The sequence below is a fragment of the Agelaius phoeniceus genome, chromosome 8 (genome assembly GCF_051311805.1).
Source record: "Agelaius phoeniceus isolate bAgePho1 chromosome 8, bAgePho1.hap1, whole genome shotgun sequence".
NCBI classification, from domain to species: domain Eukaryota; kingdom Metazoa; phylum Chordata; class Aves; order Passeriformes; family Icteridae; genus Agelaius; species Agelaius phoeniceus.
This window is the reverse complement of record NC_135272.1, coordinates 9,747,096-9,768,501: the sequence shown is the minus strand read 5'-3', so window position 1 is coordinate 9,768,501 and position 21,406 is coordinate 9,747,096. Positions and strand designations below refer to the sequence as shown.

The 21,406-nt window shown below is 45.6% G+C and overlaps 2 protein-coding genes across 2 annotated transcripts; one reads left to right on the top strand and one right to left on the bottom strand.

Moving 5' to 3' along the window:
• Positions 1–765: 765 nt before the first annotated feature.
• On the bottom strand, positions 766–16,674 carry DARS2 (aspartyl-tRNA synthetase 2, mitochondrial). The gene is made up of 17 exons (XM_054638210.2): positions 16,468–16,674; positions 15,315–15,414; positions 14,497–14,563; positions 14,142–14,243; positions 12,935–13,030; positions 11,512–11,635; positions 10,100–10,146; positions 9,310–9,416; positions 8,475–8,544; positions 7,750–7,929; positions 7,282–7,389; positions 6,025–6,087; positions 5,700–5,852; positions 4,619–4,837; positions 3,578–3,688; positions 3,286–3,361; positions 766–2,218 (listed from the first exon to the last, which is right to left on the bottom strand). Exons 1-17 carry the CDS (start codon positions 16,535–16,537, stop codon positions 2,031–2,033), a joined length of 1,881 nt encoding a protein of 626 aa, XP_054494185.2. The 5' UTR covers positions 16,538–16,674; the 3' UTR covers positions 766–2,030.
• On the top strand, positions 16,628–21,321 carry CENPL (centromere protein L). The gene is made up of 4 exons (XM_054638214.2): positions 16,628–16,899; positions 17,032–17,283; positions 18,205–18,747; positions 19,583–21,321. The coding sequence occupies exons 1-4, from the start codon at positions 16,678–16,680 to the stop codon at positions 19,652–19,654; spliced, it is 1,089 nt and encodes a 362-aa protein (XP_054494189.2). The 5' UTR covers positions 16,628–16,677; the 3' UTR covers positions 19,655–21,321.
• Positions 21,322–21,406: the final 85 nt, after the last annotated feature.

Genomic DNA, 21,406 nt, shown 5'->3' with positions numbered 1-21,406 from the left:
CAAATCCAGGATTGTTCTGTTTTGTTTTAAATAATATTTAACCAGTTCTGAGACTGAAAATAACAATCATGCCAGAAACAAAGAAAGTATTTTTCTTTTACACATGTAACTCCATCATTTTATAATCTGCAAAGGAGCAGCAAGTCAGCTCTAGTGTCACTTTCTATGGATGGTACTCAAAAAAACCCCAAAAACCACTCTTCAGGAGAAGAGCTGCCTGCATTACTGATTCTTATCAGCAGGACAGTCCAGTATTTAAAAAACAACTGTGCACACCAGCATGCAGTGTTACCCGTGATGTGGAGACTGAGAGAGTGGCCAACCCTTGGAGCAGACCAGGACCTGCCAATCTGCAGGAGAGGCTGGAGCTCAGTATCAGCTCAGACAAGAACTGCACTCTTCCTTCTGTCCTCCAGCACCTCCTCTGGCATGTGCTTCCTGCTGTCCTTCCCAGCTGGAACACAGAGCTCTCCCTTTTCTTCCTTTGCACCATCTTCATCAAGGAAACTCTTTTCCTCAGTTTCTTCACCTCCACCTCTCCTCAGAACAGTCACTGTGGGTGTTGTGGTGTGGGACAGGGATGATCAGTTCCCTGGGAGGAGCTTGCTGCTGCCTCACCACCACTGCAGCAGCAGGTTTGCAGAGCTCACAGGAGCTCATGCTGTGCTCCCACAGATTTCCTGTCATCTCCTGGAAGGGCCAGGGGTCACAAAGCCAAACTGACAGCTTGCTGTTGTAGAGAAAGCCCAAAGCTACACTCAGGCAAAAGCACAGAGCCAGGTAAACTTTATTTATAAACATACAAACTCCTGGATGACTGTGCTGAAAGCACCAGGACCACAGGCCCCAAAGACAGATCAACACCTCTGATGAGTACTACAAGGACAACTGTTGCAAACATCATCCATGCTTCTCTCCCTCTCCTTTGAAGGGAAAACACAGCTGAGTGTGAATTCCCCATGGCCAAGTTCTGCATGATCTGGTATCCTCCAACAGGAGACAAGTTGCTGGCTGAGCTGAAGTTTGGCTGTGCAGTGTTCAGAGCTCCTGGTCCAGCAGTTTTATTGTCACAGTGCTCAGCTGGTGTAATTTAATGAGGATCATGATTTAATTCCTGCCAGGGAAGGTGACTATCTCCTCCAGATGGGAGGAGGAAAATAAAGCAAGGGACATGTAAAACCTGAGGGTTGGGAAAAACCAAACCCCATCTTCCCTTCAAAATGACACCCTAAAGCAAACAGTCTCAATATCCTATGCTAAAATTGTATTATTTGCTATTGCTTTTTTGCATGTCCTTCCTATTATCTCCCAAAGATGAATTCCTATCAGGAAGATCCCTTGTCTACCTCCCACTCCATCCAGCACAGTGGAGTTGGTCTGTCCCCCACCCTGCCACAGCAGCTGATATTTCCTGAACTGAATCCTGGCCTTTAGAAGCTGTAAGCACCTCTGGTTGATCAGATCAGCTTACACCACTGGTGTGAAGTCAGTTTTTCTTTGCCTCTTTTTCTTCAAGAGGCCAGGAAACCTGAATGTGATATGGCTCTAGTTCTTCTGGAGTTCTTGGGAGCCACCTTCATTCACCAATCCAATCACAAATGGTTTTCCTGGATTTGGGACACACCTTTTCACATTTAACCTAATTGTGGCAGGACAGCAGCAGCTCAGACGTGTAAATGTAAAATGTAAAAATTGAGAGTTGGGAAAAACCAGAACCCATCTTCCCTCCAAAATGACACCCTAAAGCAAACAGTCTCAATTTCCTATGCTAAAATTGTATTATTTGCTATTGCTTTTTTGCATGTCCTTCCCATTACCTACCAAAGATGAATTCCTATCATTCATAAGGGATCATAAGAAGATCCTTTATCTACTTCCCACTCCATCCTGGAACAGCCACAGCACAGTGGAGTTGGTCTGTCCCCCACCCTGCCACAGCAGCTGCTATTTCCTGCCTGAATCCTGGCCTTTAGAAGCTGTAAGCACCTCTGGTTGATCAGATCAGCTTACACCACTTCACTGGTGTGAAGTCAGTTTTTCTTTGCCTCTTTTTCTTCAAGAGGCCAGGCAACCTGAATGTGATATGGCTCTAGTTCTTCTGGAGTGACATAGTCTGGAGCATTGCCCATCAGGTCTCGTCCCCTGAAGGATTTTGGAAAGGCAATGACGTCCCGGATACTTGGAGCATCAACAATGAGAGAGATCAGCCTGTCAAGTCCTACAAGCAGAAAACAAATTGGTCAAACACTTGAGTTATGGCTCTGTTATTACCTCCCCTGAGTCAGAAAAATCAGAAAGATTGAGGAGGTAATATCACTGAGCTTGAAGAAAAAGAGTGAAGCAAGTTAAGGGAGGGAAAAAATTAATCTCAGCTGGTAGCAGAGAAAGAGATTTGCCTCGAGAGCAGAAATGTCTACCAAAATAAAGCTTTTCAATATTGCAGGAAGCTCTGTAACACACTAAGGGCTGCAGGACACAGACAGCAAAGACAGCATAACAAAACTTGGGCAGCTGAATGGCAGAACACTGGCAGAGCTCTGCTTTACAGCTCAGGGCTCTGCATCAAGCAGTTTGGAAAGATTACAGCTACTGAGAAGAATTCAAGAGGAACAAAAGGCTCTGGGTGACTGGATGGAGGAAAGTCAAACTGCAAGACCACAGGTTAAAAAAATACCTTCATTTTTTGTATTCTTTTTTATTTTGGTGAGTGTAGGGTGAGTGTTGTTGGTTGGTTGGGTTTTTTCCCCTCTTTCTTTAAACCATGAACTTGCATTGTTCTAGGGAAAAAACCAAACCCTGGCATTTTCTGAATTAATGAGCAAAACAGGTGAGAAGAGAAGGGAAGTGAGATGGCAGGAGAGGGGAAGGGTGTGAAACACAAAGTGCCATTTCTGTGCCATGTCTCCAGGCAGGCAGCACAGGGATCCTGCTCTGGCTGCACAGGAATGGGAACAAAGCTGACCCAACCTCACTGAATACAGGGTTTGCAGATCAGCAGGTAAGAACCATCCTTAGAGCCACCAATGTCCTTGCTTAAGAGCTAAACCCCACTGTGACTCTGGGGAGGAACACCAAAACTTTCTGCTCTTGCTGACCAGGCCTCTGTTTCTTTCCAAAAAGCTGCTGCAGAGATGGAAGCACCAAGGCTTTTCCTAACAACCATGAGCCTTTTCCCCTGGATCTAGTATTAAAAAAACTAACCAACCAAACAAAAAATCCCCAAACAAACAAAAAAACCCAAAAACCCACTAAAGACCTGCAGCTGTAGAGCTACAGATCACTTACCCAAAGCAATTCCTCCGTGAGGTGGAGCTCCAAATTCCAAAGCCTCAATCAGATGGGAAAGCACCTCAGAGTCCTCCTGCAAAATCACATTAAGAGGTGTCACTGGACAAGCAATACTCCTTCTATTAGCAACACAAGATGAAGGTACAATGAAATCATCCATTGCTCAGGGCTAGGAGTTATGTCTTTATCTGAGAAGATGAGTGTTTCTTTCAGACTATGCAATTAATATTTCAATTAATGAGTGTATTTAAATCTCCAAGAGATCATTAGAGGCATCTGTAGGTGTTACCTTCAGCACTTTCTCCAGCACAAAACGCTGCTGTTCTGCACTGTGAATTCTGATGGAGCCACCTCCAACCTCATTGCCATTCAGCACAAGGTCATAGTGCTGGCTACGGACCTGCAGAGAGACAGGACAGGCACCTCTGTGAGGCTGGCCCACAGCTGCACCCAAAAACAGCCTGCACAGAGAGGCCAAAGACACTGGGAATGAAGCCCTGGAGGCTGTAAAACTGCTCTCTCAGGGGTACATTGCAATTCAGGTATCAATCCTGCTGGAGGTATGGGGTGCCTCTGACTGATGTGGGAAGAGAACAAATCCTTTTGAAAGGTTTATCAAAGCTGAAGCAAATGAGATAGGTCAGAATATAAGATTTCTGTTTCCTGCCAGCTCCTTTTGCTGGGGCACACATGAATGTTTGCTATTTGCAGTAATCAGGAAGCCATCTCTTCCAGACACATACAAGATCATAGAATCACACAAGGGTTTGGGTTGGGAGGGACCTTAAAGATCCCTAGTTCTAACCCTCTGCCATGGGCAGGGAGACCTTCCTCTATCCCAGGTTGCCCCAAGCCCTGTCCAGCCTGGCCTTGAACACTGCCAGGGATGGGTCAGCCACAGCTGCTCTTGGCAATCTGTGCCAGTGCCTCACAGGGAAGATTTTTATCCTAATACCAATCTAAGTCTACCCTCTTTCAGTTTAAAACCATTTCCCCTTGTCCTATCACTGCTTGCCCCTGCAAATATCCCTCTCCAGCTCTCTTGTAGCCTCTTTGGGCACTGGAAGGACTCTAATGTTGCTCCTGAGCCTTCTCTTCTCCAGGATGTACAACCTCAGCTTCTTCAGCCTTTCCTCACAGCAGAAGTACTCCAATCCTTTGATGATCTTAGCAGTCACCTCTGGACTCATTCCAACATATCTACATCTTCCTTGTGCAGTCAGTCCCATGAAATAACATCTTTTTTTACACTAAACCCAGCTGCTGCTTGCCTGGTTTTCCATGGGAGCAGCTGTAAAAAAGCCAGCACAGCAGGCATGAGGTTGGTTACCTTTGTGGGATCAGAATACAGGAGGCTGGCATCTGAAGGATGAGGGGCAGTGAAGGGGTGATGAGCAGATTCCAGCTCAGTGGGATTCTCAGCCTTGGGGAGGAAAAGGGGGAAATCCACCACCCAGAGGAAGTGAAAGGCTGTGGGATCACGGAGTGCCAGCCCAGCTGCCTCCAGGAGGTTGGCACTCAACAACCGCGAGGCTCCTAAGGCAGAGCACTGCAACAGAGAAGGGAGAGATGAGCCAGGGTGGTTTCACCATCAGGGAACTCACTCAAACACCCACCAGGCAGAGTGTTCCATGAAGCAAGTACCACAGAGAGCATCAGCTGGAATGCATTGCTCCCCTGAACACTTTAGCCTCCTATCCTGAAATGTATCACCTTCCTGCCAAGGCAGCAGCAGCACCAGGGTTTGACAGACACCAAGTAAGGAGCTTGGAAGTTCGTGTTTTTCCAGCATTTCATCTTCAGAACTTTCTTAGACTAACCTCCAGCTCCACACATGTGGATTAACTGGGGGACCACATGTAAGATGCACACTTTGCAGACAGAGAAATGAAGGCACAGAAGAGAATACAACAAAATGTTGGCTATTGAGCAAAGCGTGACACCTTATATAAAACAATGCTCTGTTTTATTGTTTTATTTACCTCTATTCTTGCCAGCAACATCTGATGGCAAAAATAGAGAGAAGGGTAGAAACAGAATCTCTCACCATTGCTGCTAATAAGTCATGCACTTGTGGGAGACACAATTACCTAGTTGACCTCATTTTCCAATCTGTTTGATGCTTCAAAAATGAAGTTAAAAAAAAAGAAGGCACTGATTTGTTGCAGGGTTTTTTAGATTTCAGGCTTCATTTCAGTTACAAGTCCTGCCCAGAATTTGACTGGGGGCCATAAAAGTAATAGGCACATTTCATGCTTTATCTGCTGTTGCTATAGCTGCCATTCCAGAGAAACAGAAAATTAGATGATGACCTATTTTAATAATAAGAAGAATTAGACTAAGGTCAGATAACATCAAAACCATCATCAGCAACATTCAACTCACAGAGCCACCCAAGAAATGCCTCCTACCACTTGCTTGTGTTCTCCAGCTGCCAGCAGCACCACATCACCCTCCTGCATGTTCAGTGCTTGGATGAGCTCTGACTGCTCCTTCTCACTGAGGAACTTGGTAAGCAGAGATTTCAAGCTCCCATCAGGTCTGCAGATAATTTCCATGATTTCCTGGAAAAAGGTTAAGGGTATGTTCAGTGCAGTGCTGCCCTCTCTTGACTTGAAGCGTTACATGCTCAGGCTCTGACTCTCAGCTATTAAAAACTGCTCTCCCACCTCCCTCTGCCTTTATCACACTTTGTCACTCACCCTTCCCAAAGCCTCAGAAGAGTTTCTGTCTCACCTGGTTAAACTGTGATTTTGCAGACTCCTTCAATGACCCCAAGTCTTTATTTGTAAGATACCTCTGGGGAAAGAGTAAGAGAAGACACAGCAAAGATCAGCTTGGAAAACCTGACTAGGTATCAAATCTATTGACTAAGCTGGTTCCAAACTTCTCAATTCTTTTGTTTCTAGTTCAAGTTCTTATGAAGGCTGTGGAACAGGACAGGGTCCTTAGCACTGGGCTGGGTGTCTGCTCTGAGGGCTCCTTTCAGGAAAAGACCCCTCCAGATCTACATATTTTTCCCCCTCTCAGAGATAAATGTATCTGGTCAGCAGGGTGAGATCACTGCCTCCAGCCTGCAGAAACAAGGTTACACCACCACACTGTGGATGGGGAATGCACAGCTCAAACTGGAGGAAGAACAGAGAAAAAAAAAACTGGGCTGACTCTTGCATGCAAAGCCATGCAGTAAATGAGGAGCTGCATCAAGATCTTGATTATTTTCAGTTACTCCAGTGTTCAGGGTGGGTCTAGATGCCACTTTTGTGTTGCTGTAACAGACACCTCTGTGCCCTCTTGTGGGAAGCCACTAACTTGCACTTTGTGCCAAACTGAAAGGAATCCCAAGGGAAACCATGGCCAAGGGAAGCCCTGCTCCCCAGATAAAACACAATATTTAGAGGATTTGTTTCTTCCATACTGTCCAAGCTATAAAGATGCCCACAGCCAGAATTAAATCTGTTTCCTTGCCCAAATGCAGGGCTGTGTCAAAACTCTTCCACATCTATTATCCACCCACCTTGATTTTGGTCCATGACATTTTCATGCCAAGACATGAATTGTACCCAAAAATGCAGCTAAAGCAAACAGGAGAAAGACATGGAACCACCTGGTCCTTCTCTTCTTCCTATCCCAGAGCTGTGCCATGCCCAGCCCCTAACCAGGACAAATCTCCTGTCACAAGGCACAATTTATTATTGAGATGCACATCAAAAAGGTGCTAGAAACCAAGATGAAACCATGAGAGGGTTCCCTATCCTCATGGGATCTTGCAGCTCTGTTGTTTTCCTCCTCTTCCTAAGGATAAAATACTCTTCCTGCTGCCTTATCATTGTAACACCACTGAGCCCCACCTAACACGGACTACAACCAATCCCAAGCTCCCTTATGAACACCAGAAATAGCAAGGAACATTTCCATACCAACAAAGGAATTCAAATTAGCATTTTATTTATTCCACACAAACCATAAACAGGATGTAAGAGCATCACTTACCACTCCCTGAGGGATACAAATGGCTTTGATAGAGCCATGTGGGTAACTGAGGGCATTCTGCACAAAGTGAATGTTTGATCCTCGTAAAACATCACTGATATCCACGATCTGACAAAGGAAGAGAGCACAGCAAAAAGCACTGTTGGTAGGAATACAAAGCAAAAATTCCTGCACCTGTGTCTTAACACCTTCCACACTATTCCCTTTTAGAAGCTTTTGCTCTTAAAACAGTCAAGATGCATTGTTCCCTACATCACCTTTAAAATCAAGTTTTATTAGAACATATATTTTTCACAGGCAACTGATTAAATCCTCTCTTCTTCCCATTTTGCTGCACAAAGCAGCAACAGGCACCCTGGGTAAATTACAGCACTCAAAACTCCAGCCAACCATGTATCCATGATCCAAAGGTTATTAAAACCCTGACTGAAAGGAAAAGCTGAAAGCTTCCAATGGGCAAACCCTCACCTTCATCCCAAAGCGAGTGTCTGGTTTATCAGTCCCATACTCAGCCAGTGCCTCCTCATATGTTATGGAAGGGAAAGGAGTCACAATGGAGCCTCTTTCCTCAGGCCAGGAATGTTGCAGGAGGCCCTCTATGAGCCTCTGGATCCCAGCTTGATCTACAAACGACATCTCTATATCTATCTTAAAACAGAGAAGAGGGGGGAATTCCACATTAGCTCCAGGTTGTGCTTTCACAGTGCTACTTGTGAATACAAAGCCAGGAGAACAAGAAACAATACACAACATGACATCACAGCATGACTGCATCAGGCCAGGAATGTGCTTAGGATCACCCTCCAGGCTGATGACTCAGCCAACAACCTCCTCAGAGAGGGAATGAGGTAAGGATGACAAGGACACAGAAGCAGCCTTGAGTGAACCAGGCTAACTCAGCCTGGGATTTCAAGGCTGAGGGATGGGATGTCTGACCTAGCAGAACAGGAGGAGATGGTATCATCAAAGTAAAATCACTGCTACAACGCAATTCCCACATCTGCACCTGGGGCACTGCAGCCAGCCAAGGACAGGAACCACGCACTCATCCCACACCAATTTCCAAGGCTGTGTCTGTGAAACACACACCAAAGCAGCACCACACTAGCACAGACTAAGCCTCCAGAAGGGAAAACAGCTCTGAGCCACTTGGCTTGAGGAGCAGGAGCCAGGCAGCAGAGGCTGGTGATTACCTGGGTGAATTCTGGCTGCCTGTCAGGCCGTGAACCCTCGTCCCGGTAGCAGCGAGCAACCTGGAAGTACCTGCAGTGACACTGTGACTTAGATCATGATTGAAAGTATCCTCAACTCAACTGCTCATAGGACTGATCATACAAAGAGAAGGAAAAAAGAAGTAATACAGAGAGAGAGGGCTCTGTTCCCACAGCAGATGTTCTTTGTTCCCATCCCTTCAAAAGAATGGAATCATAATGAGCCGTATCCATCTCCAGCCATATGTTCCAGAGGCACACAGAGACTGCCAGGTGAGCTGTCCCCCAAGGGCAGCACACTCAACTCTTTATTCCACCTTCACTCCACTCCAGGACTCTCCTAACAGCCATGCAAAGCTCTCAGACAAGCCTGGCCTGCAGTTCACTGTGTGAACAATTGTCTGTCTCCCTGTTCATCCATTTGATTTGGAGAAGTAAGCCCCATTAAAAGCTTTGCACTTGGGCACCCTGACATGCTTTTCCTTGTCTCAGTCATGCTCAGCTGCCCAGCCTCACCTCAATTAGTTCTGTAGGTTACTCCTGCAGCAGCTTTCAGCACACATTTGATTTTCTGCCCTTCAGGAAGGTTCTGCTTCAGATCAGGTTTGCATTTAACACAGGAGTAAAGATTTCAGCTTTCCAGAAGGTTACATTTCATCTGACTATAAAGTCTCAAGTATTTAAGGATCCTTCTTCAAGACACAAATCCTTAGCAGTGAGGGTTTTTTTTTGGGGGGGGAAGTTTCTAAACTTCACAGATAAAGCAATCAAACCCTAGACAGGACATGCAGAGAACAGGAGTTCAAGAAACTCTCACCTGTCCAGGCCTCCAACCATGAGGAGCTGCTTGAACTGCTGAGGACTCTGTGGCAGAGAGTAGAACTTGCCTGCTTCCCTTGAGGGCACAAGGAATTCTTTGGCTCCCTGGCATCAGAAAGAAAATTTAGAGAGTTCAGCAAGTAAGTGGCCCCAATTCCTGACAGAGCAAGGGGAAAGGACCTATTTCTCCCATTATGAAATCCCACATGTGAGGAAATGGCTGTTTGTACATTACACTTCACATTTCTTAAGCAACTTGGTCCAAAGTATCTGAAAGGAGAATTCTCTACCTTCTTCTCTGAGAGCCTAATGCATAATAGACCATCCAAGACTGGGATTTAAATGCAAGAACTCCAGGGTAGCTGCATCAACAATTCCTCAGCTACAGCTCTCTTCTCTCTGACTATTTTTGAAATGAAAGAAATGAATATAAGATCAAAAAAATAATTTACTTGAGTATGATCTCTACAATAACCTACTGGTTAAGAGATAAATGCTGAAAAGACAGTGCTTTCAAGTTTTTTGGGTTTATAATCCCAGGGTAGACTTGCATTCAACATGTGCTCTACAGGGCAGAAGCTTATCTTGTTGGAAGGTTCAAAATTAAGACATGAGTTATCATCTCTCCCCTTTCTCTCCCTCTACTTTTAAAAGAATTTGTGGATGATATCAGAAGTTTCACCAGCTGTTATTTAGCAAGGGAAAAGCAACGAATGCTGAGTGGCAACTGGAAATGATTCAGCCCTGACTGTGCAGCTGTAGGAGGCCAAAAAGCATCACATACATACCCCTGGGGTTCTTTTAAACAGAGTTGGAGTTTCTACATCCACGAACCCTGGGGAACAAACACAGAATATGCTGAGAGGAGGGAGAACTAACATGACAGAGTAGGCTAGAGTAGGGTTAGTCAGCAAAATAGGTCATGTAGCACACCATGGAGCTCCTCCAAAACCAACACACTTTCACTACTTCTAATAATTATTCCTGTAATGACAGATCTAAAGGCTCTGAGCTACTCTGATGTCCTGCCAGAACTGTTGATGACACAGGACTCCAAACAGGCTGAAAATGTGTTCATTCTCTATCTATTCTAAACCAGGCAGATTTCCCAAAAAGCACTTCCTGATTTTAGGAGAAGCAAAAGCCCTAAACAAAATCCATGCCTCTGACATGCCTCAACTGGGTGACCAAAAGAGAGCAACTACCTGCAAAGAGTCTTTTCTCATTGGAAACAGCTAATTTGAAACAGGTTGCTCAGAGCTTCATCCAACCTGGCCTTGAACACTTCCAGGGATGGGGCAGCCACAACTTTTGTGGGCAGCTTCTTCAGGCCTGATAACACCCCAGCACAAGCAGACATTTCCTTACTAAGTGTGACCAGTTTGGAGCAGCAAGTTGGTTAGGAATCACTGCCAGCACAAGGAAAAAGCAGCAAGGAGAGCTGGAATGTGTTGAGTTTGTGAGGGTCCTGAGGATGAGGTGAGAGATGAGAATCTGACTCCATGTTCTCAGAAGGTGATTGTGTATTATATTATAGAATGCTATACTAAAACTGTAGTGAGAGATGAGAATCTGACTCCATGTTCTCTAAAAGGCTGATTGTGTATTATATTATAGAATGCTATACTAAAACTGTAGTGAGAGATGAGAATCTGACTCCATGTTCTCAGAAGGCTGACTGTATATTATATTATAGAATGCTATACTAAAACTGTAGTGAGAGATGAGAATCTGACTCCATGTTCTCTAAAAGGCTGATTGTGTATTATATTATAGAATGCTATACTAAAACTGTAGTGAGAGATGAGAATCTGACTCCATGTTCTCAGAAGGCTGATTGTGTATTATATTATAGAATGCTATACTAAAACTGTACTAAAGAAAGGATATAGACAGAAGGCTTAACAAAAATGATAATGAAAAGCTCGTGACTGACTCCTCAGAGTCTGACAAAACTAATGGTGATTGGACATTAATTAAAAACAATTCACATGAAACCAATCAAACGTGCACCTGTTGGTAAACAATCTCCAGCCAAATTCCAAAGCAGAGAAACAGGGAGAAGCAAATGAGATAATATTGTTTTTTCTCTGAGGCTTCTCATCTTCCCAGGAGAAGCAATCCTGGTGAAAGGATTTTTCAGGAAACATGACAGTGAGACAGTGGCAGGAATGTTTGCTGCTCTGAGCAGCTCCCTCACCGTGGAGGTTGCAGAGGTACTCGCGCATCCTCATCACCACGCGAGAGCGCAGCCGCAGCGCCCACTGCAGCCGGGAGCTGCGCAGGTCCAGGTACCGATACTGCATCCGCAGCGCCTCGGACTTCTGGGGAGGAGAGAGGCTCAGGGTTAAGGGACAAAATTCAAACTGCATGGCCAGTGAAGGCATCCTAAAGCCACAGAGACAAAGGAGAAGATAAATAAAGGGATGGTGCTAGGTTGGCGCAATGAGCCCATTACACACAACCTACACAAATACGGCAATGGCTTGGGAAAAAACCCAAACTGCCCACAAAAGCTGGGGCTGCCCCATCCCTGGAAGTGCTGAAGGCCAGGCTGGATGAAGCTGTGAGCAACCCTACCCATGGCAGGGGGTTTGGAAAAGGATGATCTGTAAGGTTCCTTCAAACCCAAACCATTCTGGGGTTCCATGAGTCAAATAAAACAGCCTCGTTTCAAACTCAAAAACCCAGCACAGCCCCATGTTGAAGATTGCAATGCAAGATGTTTTCAGTTACCATCTGTATGGCAATTGAAAAAAACATTTGTCTTTGTCAAGTGGGCAGTTTGCCTTATCTCTCTCTTTGAGTGACCACATTCACACCTCCCTCTGCTGATAACAGCTATTGAATGTCACTGCATGGCTGATAAGAACTGCAGCATCCCATTGGGAGATGTGAACCCAGAGGGAGGAGCCAAGCATTGCTACCTGGATATAATCCTGAGGTTTTGAGACACCAGCACAGCTTCTCCACTGGATTCCCCAGAGGAACAGCAGCTGCCTCTCCTTCCCCTGGATCTTCAGAGGCAGAATCCATCCTTCTCTGCAGGATCCCTGCTCCAGCAGAACCAGCCCTGACACTGCAGGAGGGCTGCAGCCACATTTCCAATGGGACTGCCACCAACAGCCTGACCCACAGGGTGTCAGGCTGGGTTCTGACTCTGTCAGTGTTGTTCTAATGCACTGCATTGTTTATTTTATCCTTTTATTTTTCTTCCCTGTTAAAGAACTGTTATTTCCTGCTCCCATATTTTTGCCTGAGAGCCCCTTAATTTAAAATTTATAGCAATTAGGAGGGGTAGGGAGGGTTTACATTCTCCTTTTCAGGGGAGGCTCCTGCCTTCCTTAGCAGAGTCCTGTCTTTCCAAACCAAGACACTCCATTTCTTTCACTCTTTCCTTTGCCATCAGTGCTTCCAGAAATCTGGAATCATTCAAGCCCTGTTTTCTGCTTAGCTCTAATTGGAAATAAATCCTCCCACCAAACAAACAGCACCCCTGTTTTAAATACCATCATTCCTCCAAAGTGAAGTGGGGAGAACCACTCTCAGATGTTTTGCCATCACCCTGGGCAAATTCCCAATTTAGTGAAAAGCCACCACTTTGATAAGAAAAACAAAGACACCTTGATAAAATCCTTGATTTCAAAAGGCAGCTTCTTGCAGGAGTTTAGGATCTCTGCAGTCTCTGCCTTCACTTCAATATCCCCTGTGGGCATTTTCTAGAACAAAAAGGCAAAAAAATTAAACTCAAAACAGTCAGGCAAAGGTATTTCACAGATGCTCAAAGGGAAAAAAAGAAGCAATGTGATTACCCTCCCTGCCTTCTAACACAGTGTATAAATCAGAGAGCTTCTCCCAAGGACAGATTTCTTCCAGGTTTCCCTTCTGTTCAGAGAAACACAAGTCACCTCACCAAAGATGGCAGCTTCTTTCCCAGTAGCATACTGGTCAAGAAACACATCAGCCCCAGCAAAACCACACAGTGTAGGTTTCAGTGAGCATGAGCAGAAGCAGCCCTTAATATGAGTCAAAAAAAAAGGCAAATTATGAGGAACTTCTCAGAACTTCCAGTTCTAAACACCAGTTCTCAGAATTAGTCTTCTTTTGACTCCATCCCCAGGGAGGACAGGCAGCTCCCCTCACGTAGCACTGAGGCACAGCAAAGTTCCCTTGATCCTGCAGGACTCTCACTATTCACCAGGGGAAAGGACACACAACCTTCCCAAAACAAAGAAATTAATAAAAGAAATAAAGGCATTGCTTGAAGCCTGAATTTTAAGTGGACATCTACGAGATGGATCAAAAAGGAGTTATGATCACAAATACAGTCCTCTTTTTAGACCTGCCAGTTGTATGTACAGTCCTGAAAGATCAGTCTATAGCTGATTATAATGGACAGCTGAGGAATGCAGAACATTAAAAAATTATTTAACCTCCATTTCCTATACAGAGGAATTTCCTACAGCAGAATATTCCTATTCTGCTGGATAGATAGAATCAATATACAGAATCAATAAACAGGTGGAACTCGACATGACAATATTTATTTTCAAGCAAAAGCAATTCCCACCATACTTTGAAAGCCTGGAAAATTCAGCTTTATCCTTGCAAAGGGCAGGGATCCAGTTTAATTTGTGTGTGCCTGTAATGTGCTCTGAGATTCTCTTGTTACCTGACATTGCACTGATTTCACCTCACACTATCTGAGGATGGGCTGTCACACACAAGCAGTGGCAATGCTCTGACACAAAGCCCACCATAATCCCACCATCCAGGGGTGTTTCCTTCAAAGAATAAAAACTTTGGGAGGCCCCCTCACCCCATCCTCACCGGATTCTCCTGCCCCTGGGGCCGAGGGGACACTGTCCCAGTGACTCTCACCACAGACTCCAGAGGGGCGTTGGACAGCAGCTCCTTCACGTGGGAATGTGTCTGCAGGGAGAGGACACAGCCTCAGAGCAACTCCAAGAACAGGAAAAAGGCACTGAGGCCAAGCACCTCAACCCAAAATCACTCTTAAGGCAGGGGGAACAGCACTGATGCTTCTGTTGCAGGGTCAGGTCAGGGATCTCATGACACTGCAATCTACTTGTGAGTCAGAGCACTCAGTTTGGCAAAGTGGCTGCTGAAGCCAAGCTTCCAAAGGAAAAATAAAAACACAAACTCATGTTTTGGTAGCACTTACCTCATCCTGAGGAATGATGACCTGGGTCAGTCCCTGGAAATCCCTCAAAACCAGAAACAGGCCTTGTCTGATCCATGAAAAGCACAAAAGGAAGAACATTTTTTTCACAAATTTAGTAGTTTCTGCTTTTTAGTAGTTTCTGCTTTTTTTTTTTTCTGGCTACACTTTCAGTACCCTGCAACTCATCCCAAAGCATTTCCCAGTACTGAATGATGGACACTTTTCCCACACCTGAACAATTCATTTCACATTGTGACCAGCCTCACACAACATACAAATAACCAGAAGAGGCAGGATTTTAACTTGAGCTTTCATGCATGCAGAGCTGGGATTCTGGACATATGAATTTCCCTGTTGGGAAACAGAATTCAGCTAAAAACAATTAAATGAGCAATAAAACTAAAGTTCACGTGGAATAAAAACAACAACAACAAAATCCAATCATAAGTCAAGAAGGGGCACACTCATCCCATAAAAAGTTCCACATGAACAATCCACACTGCCAGCCCCAGAACCATAAATCTTGATTTCTTAAAGCTGCAGCAGGGACAGCTGCCACCGTGTTTTATCCATCAAAAAACTGCCCAATGGGACGTGCTCTGGTGTCTTTAAAAACAACATCACCATGACCACATGGCAATAATCCTAACTCTTTTTCCTGGGTCCCCATCCACAACTGCTCAAAGATGAGACACTCAGGACCTCCTAAAATCAAAAAACTCATGCAGACCATCACAGGAGAGCAATGGTGGATGAAACACAGCTTAGAGTGGATGTGGCAAATAATCATCTCCATTTTCACCATGGTTTGCACTTACCTTTGATACTGAACCCATCCATACAGGGTCACCTTCTGTCCCACGTGAGCAGCACGCAGCTCTCCACACGTGTTGGTCCGAGTGACAAAACTGTTGAAGTCTTAAATAAATAAAAATAATAATAGTAATAAAAATATATTTTATATATATATAATCTCTCATAGATTTTGCAGATGAGACAGAATAAATAATAGAGTTTTCCCTCCCAATACAATTTAGATATATATGGAGAAGTTACTTCCTATATAAATCTGCACTAAGACTATGGCATAAACATGAAATGAAGCTAGTCTAAATGTAATTTAAACAGGGATTATTTATGTTTCTCAGTTCATAAAGATACTTGAACATAGCCTTGCTGCAAACTGTTGCCCTGCAAATTTTAGGAGCAAGAGAAGCAAAAGTCACAGATCAATCCTAAGGGGTGCTGACAATTCCACATTCAAATCTAGAATCATAGAATAGTTTGGGTTTCAAGGACCTTAAAGCTCATCTCATTCCAGCCTTCTGCCATGGGCAGGGACACTTTCCACTATCCCAGGTTGTTCAGAGCCCCATCCAGCCGGGCCTTGGACATTTCCAGGGATGTGGCAGCTCCTCTCAGCAGGACCAGGACCTCACCATCCTCACAGGGAAGAATTTCTTCCAATATCCAACCCAAATCTGCCCTCCTTCAGTTCAAAGCCATTCCCCCTTGTCCTGCCACTGCAATTCCTGGTGGTGACACAGCAGAACAGGGCTTAACAAACCAAGAATTCAACACACATGGAGGACACCCACCATGCAGGTGTAAATTTAATAGCTCCTGCCTGAAACAATTGGAAGAAGGCCTCAAGCATGGTTATAGAAAGGTTTGCACAGACCTCCGTGTGCCTGTAATTATGGCTTAAGTCATAGATCCAACCACAACCACTTACAGAATGTGCAAGAGGCTCAGCTTGCAAGAAGCCTGAAGGATACAATTACCTGGACATATATAAATAATTCTTCATGACAGCCTTTAGAATTAGAAGAGATTTAGACAAGCCACTTAATAAGGTGATACAGGAAAAATAACTTGTGATATTAATCGATTCTGGGGACTACCCTGAGCTGTATCCCGGGAGAAAAGGCACCCAAACCTCGAGGGGACGGGACCAGCGCTCCTCCTCACCTGGAGCCGCAGGTGCGGCGGCAGCGCCCGCCCGGTGCAGCGCTCGCACCAGCAGCCGGGGCAGCGCCATCCCCAGCCGCCCCTCAGCCAGGAACACGGGGAGGAGCGCCGCAGACCTGCGCGAAGTGAAAAACGTGAGCTCCGGAGGGGAAAAGGGGAAACCACATCCGTCACGGCCGCCTCCTTCCCTGAGCGCCGCCCGCCCCAAAGATGGCGGAGGGGCGCGTCCCCCGCGCGGGGGCCGACGGGAAGAAGTTCGAACGGCGCCGGCGGGCCGCGGCGGCCATGGCGGAGGAGGCGCCCGAGGACGGCGCGGTGCGGACCCTGCCCAGCCTCAGGCGGCTCTCCCGGGCTCTGCCCTTCGGACGGAGCCATGGCCGCCTCGGCATCAGCCCCAGCGGCCGCCTCATTGTGCCAGCGCTGTGCTCTCAGGTAAGGAGAGGCGCCTCCCTCTCTCCTCCGTATCTCCCCCCTATCTCCCCCGTGTCCCCTCAGCCGCGCTGCGCCGTGCCGCGCGGGAAACTCAAACTTGAACCTTATTCCTTTCCTTCTGTTCCCCGCTAGGAAAAGGCGGACCCGCAGAAAACAGCGTTCCTGCTGCGGAAAGCTTGGACGCTGTACAGCGTGACCCCCCTGTACGGCTTCCGCCGCGCCCGCCTCAGGGACTACGCGCGGCTGCTGGGCGCCTTCATCGCCGCCGAGAAGCAGAAGGGGCTGGCGGTGGAGGTGGGCGTCGAGCTGGACATCAAGGTGGCCCTGTCCAGCCTTGCCGACATCAGGGGCAGCGAGCTGGACCAGGCTGCCCTCCTCGTGCAGGTGAGGGCGCTGGTTTTGTTCGGATGGAACGCTCTGTCTTGAAAGAAAGCCCCGAGGTTAAACCCTAGCTGTGTGGAATAGCTAATGTGATTTAATGAAACTGAGTCGTGTCTATTTTTAACTGAAACGGAACATTTATAGACTTAAGCTGTGTCGGGGAGGTTTAGGTTGGACATTAGGAAGAATTTCTTTACAGAAGGGTTGATTAGACATCGGAATTGGCTGCCCTGGGAGATGGTGGAGTCACCATCCCTGGAGGTGTTTAAGTTAAGACTGGATGAGACACAGTCAAAAGCCTGCTCTAATGACAAGGTTGAGCTTGGTCACAGGCTGGACTTGATGGCCTCAGAGGTCTTTTTCAGCCTAAATGATTCTGTGATCTCCCCTAAGCAATGCATACAGTAAAGAGCAAGTTTGAGTTCAGCTTTTTAACAGCATCATAGTATGACTATACAGAGCAATATCTGTCTGATGTTTTAGTTCAGCAGTTAATTTGCTGCCAGGACTTGGATGGGTTATTTTTCTTCCTAGATGAAGCATAATCCCACTTCCTGGCCAGAGCTTAATTAGTGTTTCTGAAATGCTTTGCCTCAAGTGAAATGTGCTACTGAAATGTCAGGTTCATTGTGGCAATGGTTGTACCATGGAATGTACCATGGGAGTTAAGGAGCATAAACTCAGCTCTCAGGACTGTTCCTAAGGAATTTAAAAGCGCTTTTTTTGCTGCGTTTTCAACAGAATTGCATTCAACTTTTAGGGATGTCATGGATAGACTGAATAATTGTATGTGTTTGATACATAATCAAGGAAAAAACTAAAAAGTTTTAGTCTTAAAACTTTAAATCAGTATCTGTTTTTAGCTGATGGAAAAAAAGCCATACTTGCTTTTCAGCACTGCAATGCTTCTTCTCCCCACCGCAGCTCTCCTCGAGGTCACGAGGCTCCTCCAGGACCTCTGAGGACAAACCAGTGTGGTGGGGCTGGTTCTGCTCCGTGTTTGGAGATGAGCTTTCCGAGAATGTTCCGGAGCACTTCACCTGCCTGCCCCTGTTCCTGAGCCATGGCGCCGAGAGCTACACCGCCCTGGTTGGCAGCTGGTTCCAGAAGACTTTCGACTGCTGCTTCCGCCGCCTGGCCATCAGCCCCCTGAACCTCAGCTGGATGGCGGCCATGTGGGCTGGCTGCAAGCTGGACAGAGCTGCCTCTGCCGTGGAACTCGTCTTCTCCGTGCCCCGCCTGGCGCAGCCCCTGGATATTTCCTACGCCATCCACCCGGAGGATGCCAAAGCTCTGTGGGACACGGTGCAAAAAACGCCAGGAGAGATCACCCAAGAGGAGGTGGATGTCTTCATGGACTGCCTCTATGCCCACTTCCACAGGCACTTCAAGATCCACTTGTCAGCTGCGAAGCTGGTGAAGGTTTCCACAGCAATTGCCTCGGCACACTGTGATGGGATTGTAAAGGTGAGGCCCTTAGGAGCAGGTTGTCCTAATGCTGGCCAAATAAAACAGCTGTACCTGAAAGTCTCATGGTTCTTTGGCATGATTCCCTACAAGGAATTGTTAAACTCTCAGTTTTTACTAGTCATATTTACCTTTAGAGGAGGGGCAGCTGCCAGCACAGTATTATATTATTACTGTGCTGCAGCAAAAGCTCTGTGCCTGGGGCAGAAATAGGTGTATTAGCTGTGGTATGAACAGGAAAGTTTCTTAGGCCATAAAAAAATTCATTTTGGAGTTAAAAAGTTCCCAAACCTCAAAAAAAAGTTCCTAGCTTTCTAGTATTGTAGTTATTAAGACACAGGCAGAAGACTCCTTCACATGTCAACCTTTTCATAAAGGTGCTGGTCTTTCTACAGAGGTTATCTCCAATATCCTTCAAACCACAGAATATTAATTCTTCAAGCAATATATTATCTTCTTCTGAGTGAAAGAACAGTTTGTGTAAATGCAGTTGTTTAAATTTACCCTCTGATGAGGAGCACACTGCTTCCTTTTATCTGTCATAGCTTAAAGCTGACTAACACAACTTTTCCTGTTGCAGGTAAGTACACAAAGATATCTCAGGCTTTCTGAAGGGTGCTCCTATGGAATGTGTGCTGTGTAAATTCAGATATGGCTTTTCATAATGGGATAGGATTCAAGTCATATGCAGTATGGGGAAAGTAAAGCAACAACAGAGCAGCTGAATAAACACACAGAACACTTGGCAGTTTCCTTCCAAGCAGGGCTTCAGGATGTGGGAATCTGACAACTGGCAACTGTTGCCTTGACAGGTTTTTTCCTCTTTTTTTTGCAGATTCTACACAGCCAATACCTGCCTGGAGTGCTGATGCTACTGACTGAACTGGCAATCTCTCAGATACAGTGAGAGCCATTTCAGTAGCTCTTCATACTCAAAAGGCTTTCTGTTTGGACAATCTGTACTGAGAAACTCACTCCTGCAGCATCTTCTTTCCTCTCATTCTGGCTGACTTTGGACAGACTGTAACTCCAGCACTTGGCTGTGTAATTCCATGCACAGCAAAGTCAAGCAGACATTTGGCCCTGAAGAAGGGCTGCAATGCAAACTTGTGGCAGCTTCCTGAGCAGCTTGGTTTTCTCAGAGTCACTCATTTCATTTATGGGCAGGTATCAGCTCAGGGACAAACAGTGCAAGTTCTTGATCCAGCTCCCTGGCAGGTATTTCTGTTGTTTCCAAGTTGGTTTTCACTGGACAGCCTAAGCTATGCAGACCTTGGCTAAACTGTGACTACTCTTGGGCTACCCTAAATGCAAAGTTCAGCACACCTGAGAAAGGGTGCATGCTCTACAACCCAGGGCAGAAAAATCCAGGTTTCTAACTCTTTTTTTAGCTTGTTAAGGATACTTGGTAATGGTGATAATGTTCATTTGTGTTCCAGTTGGGCATGAGATTGGACACGAGGCAGTTGTCAGCCTGTTGGTCCTCCCAGGCACATTGAGAGATGGGAAAGTGAGGTGTGGATGAGCTTGATAGTTACTAGGCTTTGTCGTGATGTTTGTAATCTTGGATGTAATCCTGTAGGCCAGAGAGCTCTCAGGGTTGGAGCTGTGTGCTAGAATTTGATGCTGGATCCCTCCCTTCTGAAGCAGGTAAGAGTTCAGAGGGACATTTAAGGAACAGAAAGTAGCACCTGCTGAGAGATTTTTGTAATACAGTACTAAATAAAGAAAACCTTTTCCATCTTTTGTCTTAAGGAATGACCACCACTGTCTAATTAAATATATCCTTGCATGGAGCTTACTTCCAATTACAGCTTTCCTGACCAAACCACCCCTTGTTACTTATTAAATGCTTCTGTGAGCAGCAAAATTCCAAGCCTTAATTTCTTGCTTCACACTTGTGCAGCACCTTTGGGAGCTGATTTGTGCTATGAACTTCTCCTAAACAGGGGTGCAAGTTTCCTTTCTCTTCCAAGTGTAAAACTGCCTAACACATGACATAACTGCATGCCTAGTTCCTAACCTGTTTTCAGAATTAAACAAAGAAACATGCACTTGGTTTCAGATTCTATACTAGATGGAATGTTTTTGCATGTCAAGGCTGTGGCAATTCTTACCCTGGTAAAATTCTTACCCAGCTAAGTGATCTTCTGAAGGCCTGGCAGCTCAGCAGCTACTTAAACTATCACTTCTGGTATTCTAGTTTCCTTATTTGAAATATCTCAGACAAAGTTTGCTATCTGGAGTCAAAAGAGCACTGGACAAAGGAGCAAAAGGTCTGGAAAGAACTGGCACCTGTATTTGGTTTGAAAATAAGACTGTTACACCCAGGGCTAAGTTTTAAATCTAATGCTCAGCTCTTTCCAACAAATTTGCATAAATAATCTCTAAAAGCCTAAATTCTTATAGCCTCTTTTAACCCCTTCCTTGTGTTGTCCCCATTGTTAAATGCAGTTTTGTGAGCAGAGATAAGATTTAGCCAGACAGCACAGATACTTCCTTCCAGAAAAAGCTGTCTCTGAGTGATGTGAAGGATAACAAGAAACAGCAGCAGAGTTTTAAGCCTCTTTTACTGGGATTTATCTGAGGGAAAAAAAACCCCTCCAGCATCTTTGTCCATATAAACCACAGAAAAACACCTCCCACTGCTTTCATTCAC

Coding starts and splice junctions, on each gene's coding strand:
- DARS2 (XM_054638210.2), bottom strand. CDS start 16,537: ATGGCGCTGCCCCGGCTGCTGGTGCGAGCGCTGCACCGGGCGGGCGCT. Junction 15,415..16,467: donor CGCCGCACCTGCGGCTCCAG/GTGAGGAGGAGC, acceptor TATTTATTTAAG/ACTTCAACAGTTTTGTCACT. Junction 8,545..9,309: donor ATGGTTGGAGGCCTGGACAG/GTGAGAGTTTCT, acceptor GTGTCACTGCAG/GTACTTCCAGGTTGCTCGCT.
- CENPL (XM_054638214.2), top strand. CDS start 16,678: ATGGCGGAGGGGCGCGTCCCCCGCGCGGGGGCCGACGGGAAGAAGTTC. Junction 17,284..18,204: donor AGGCTGCCCTCCTCGTGCAG/GTGAGGGCGCTG, acceptor TCCCCACCGCAG/CTCTCCTCGAGGTCACGAGG. Junction 18,748..19,582: donor ACTGTGATGGGATTGTAAAG/GTGAGGCCCTTA, acceptor TTTTTTTTGCAG/ATTCTACACAGCCAATACCT.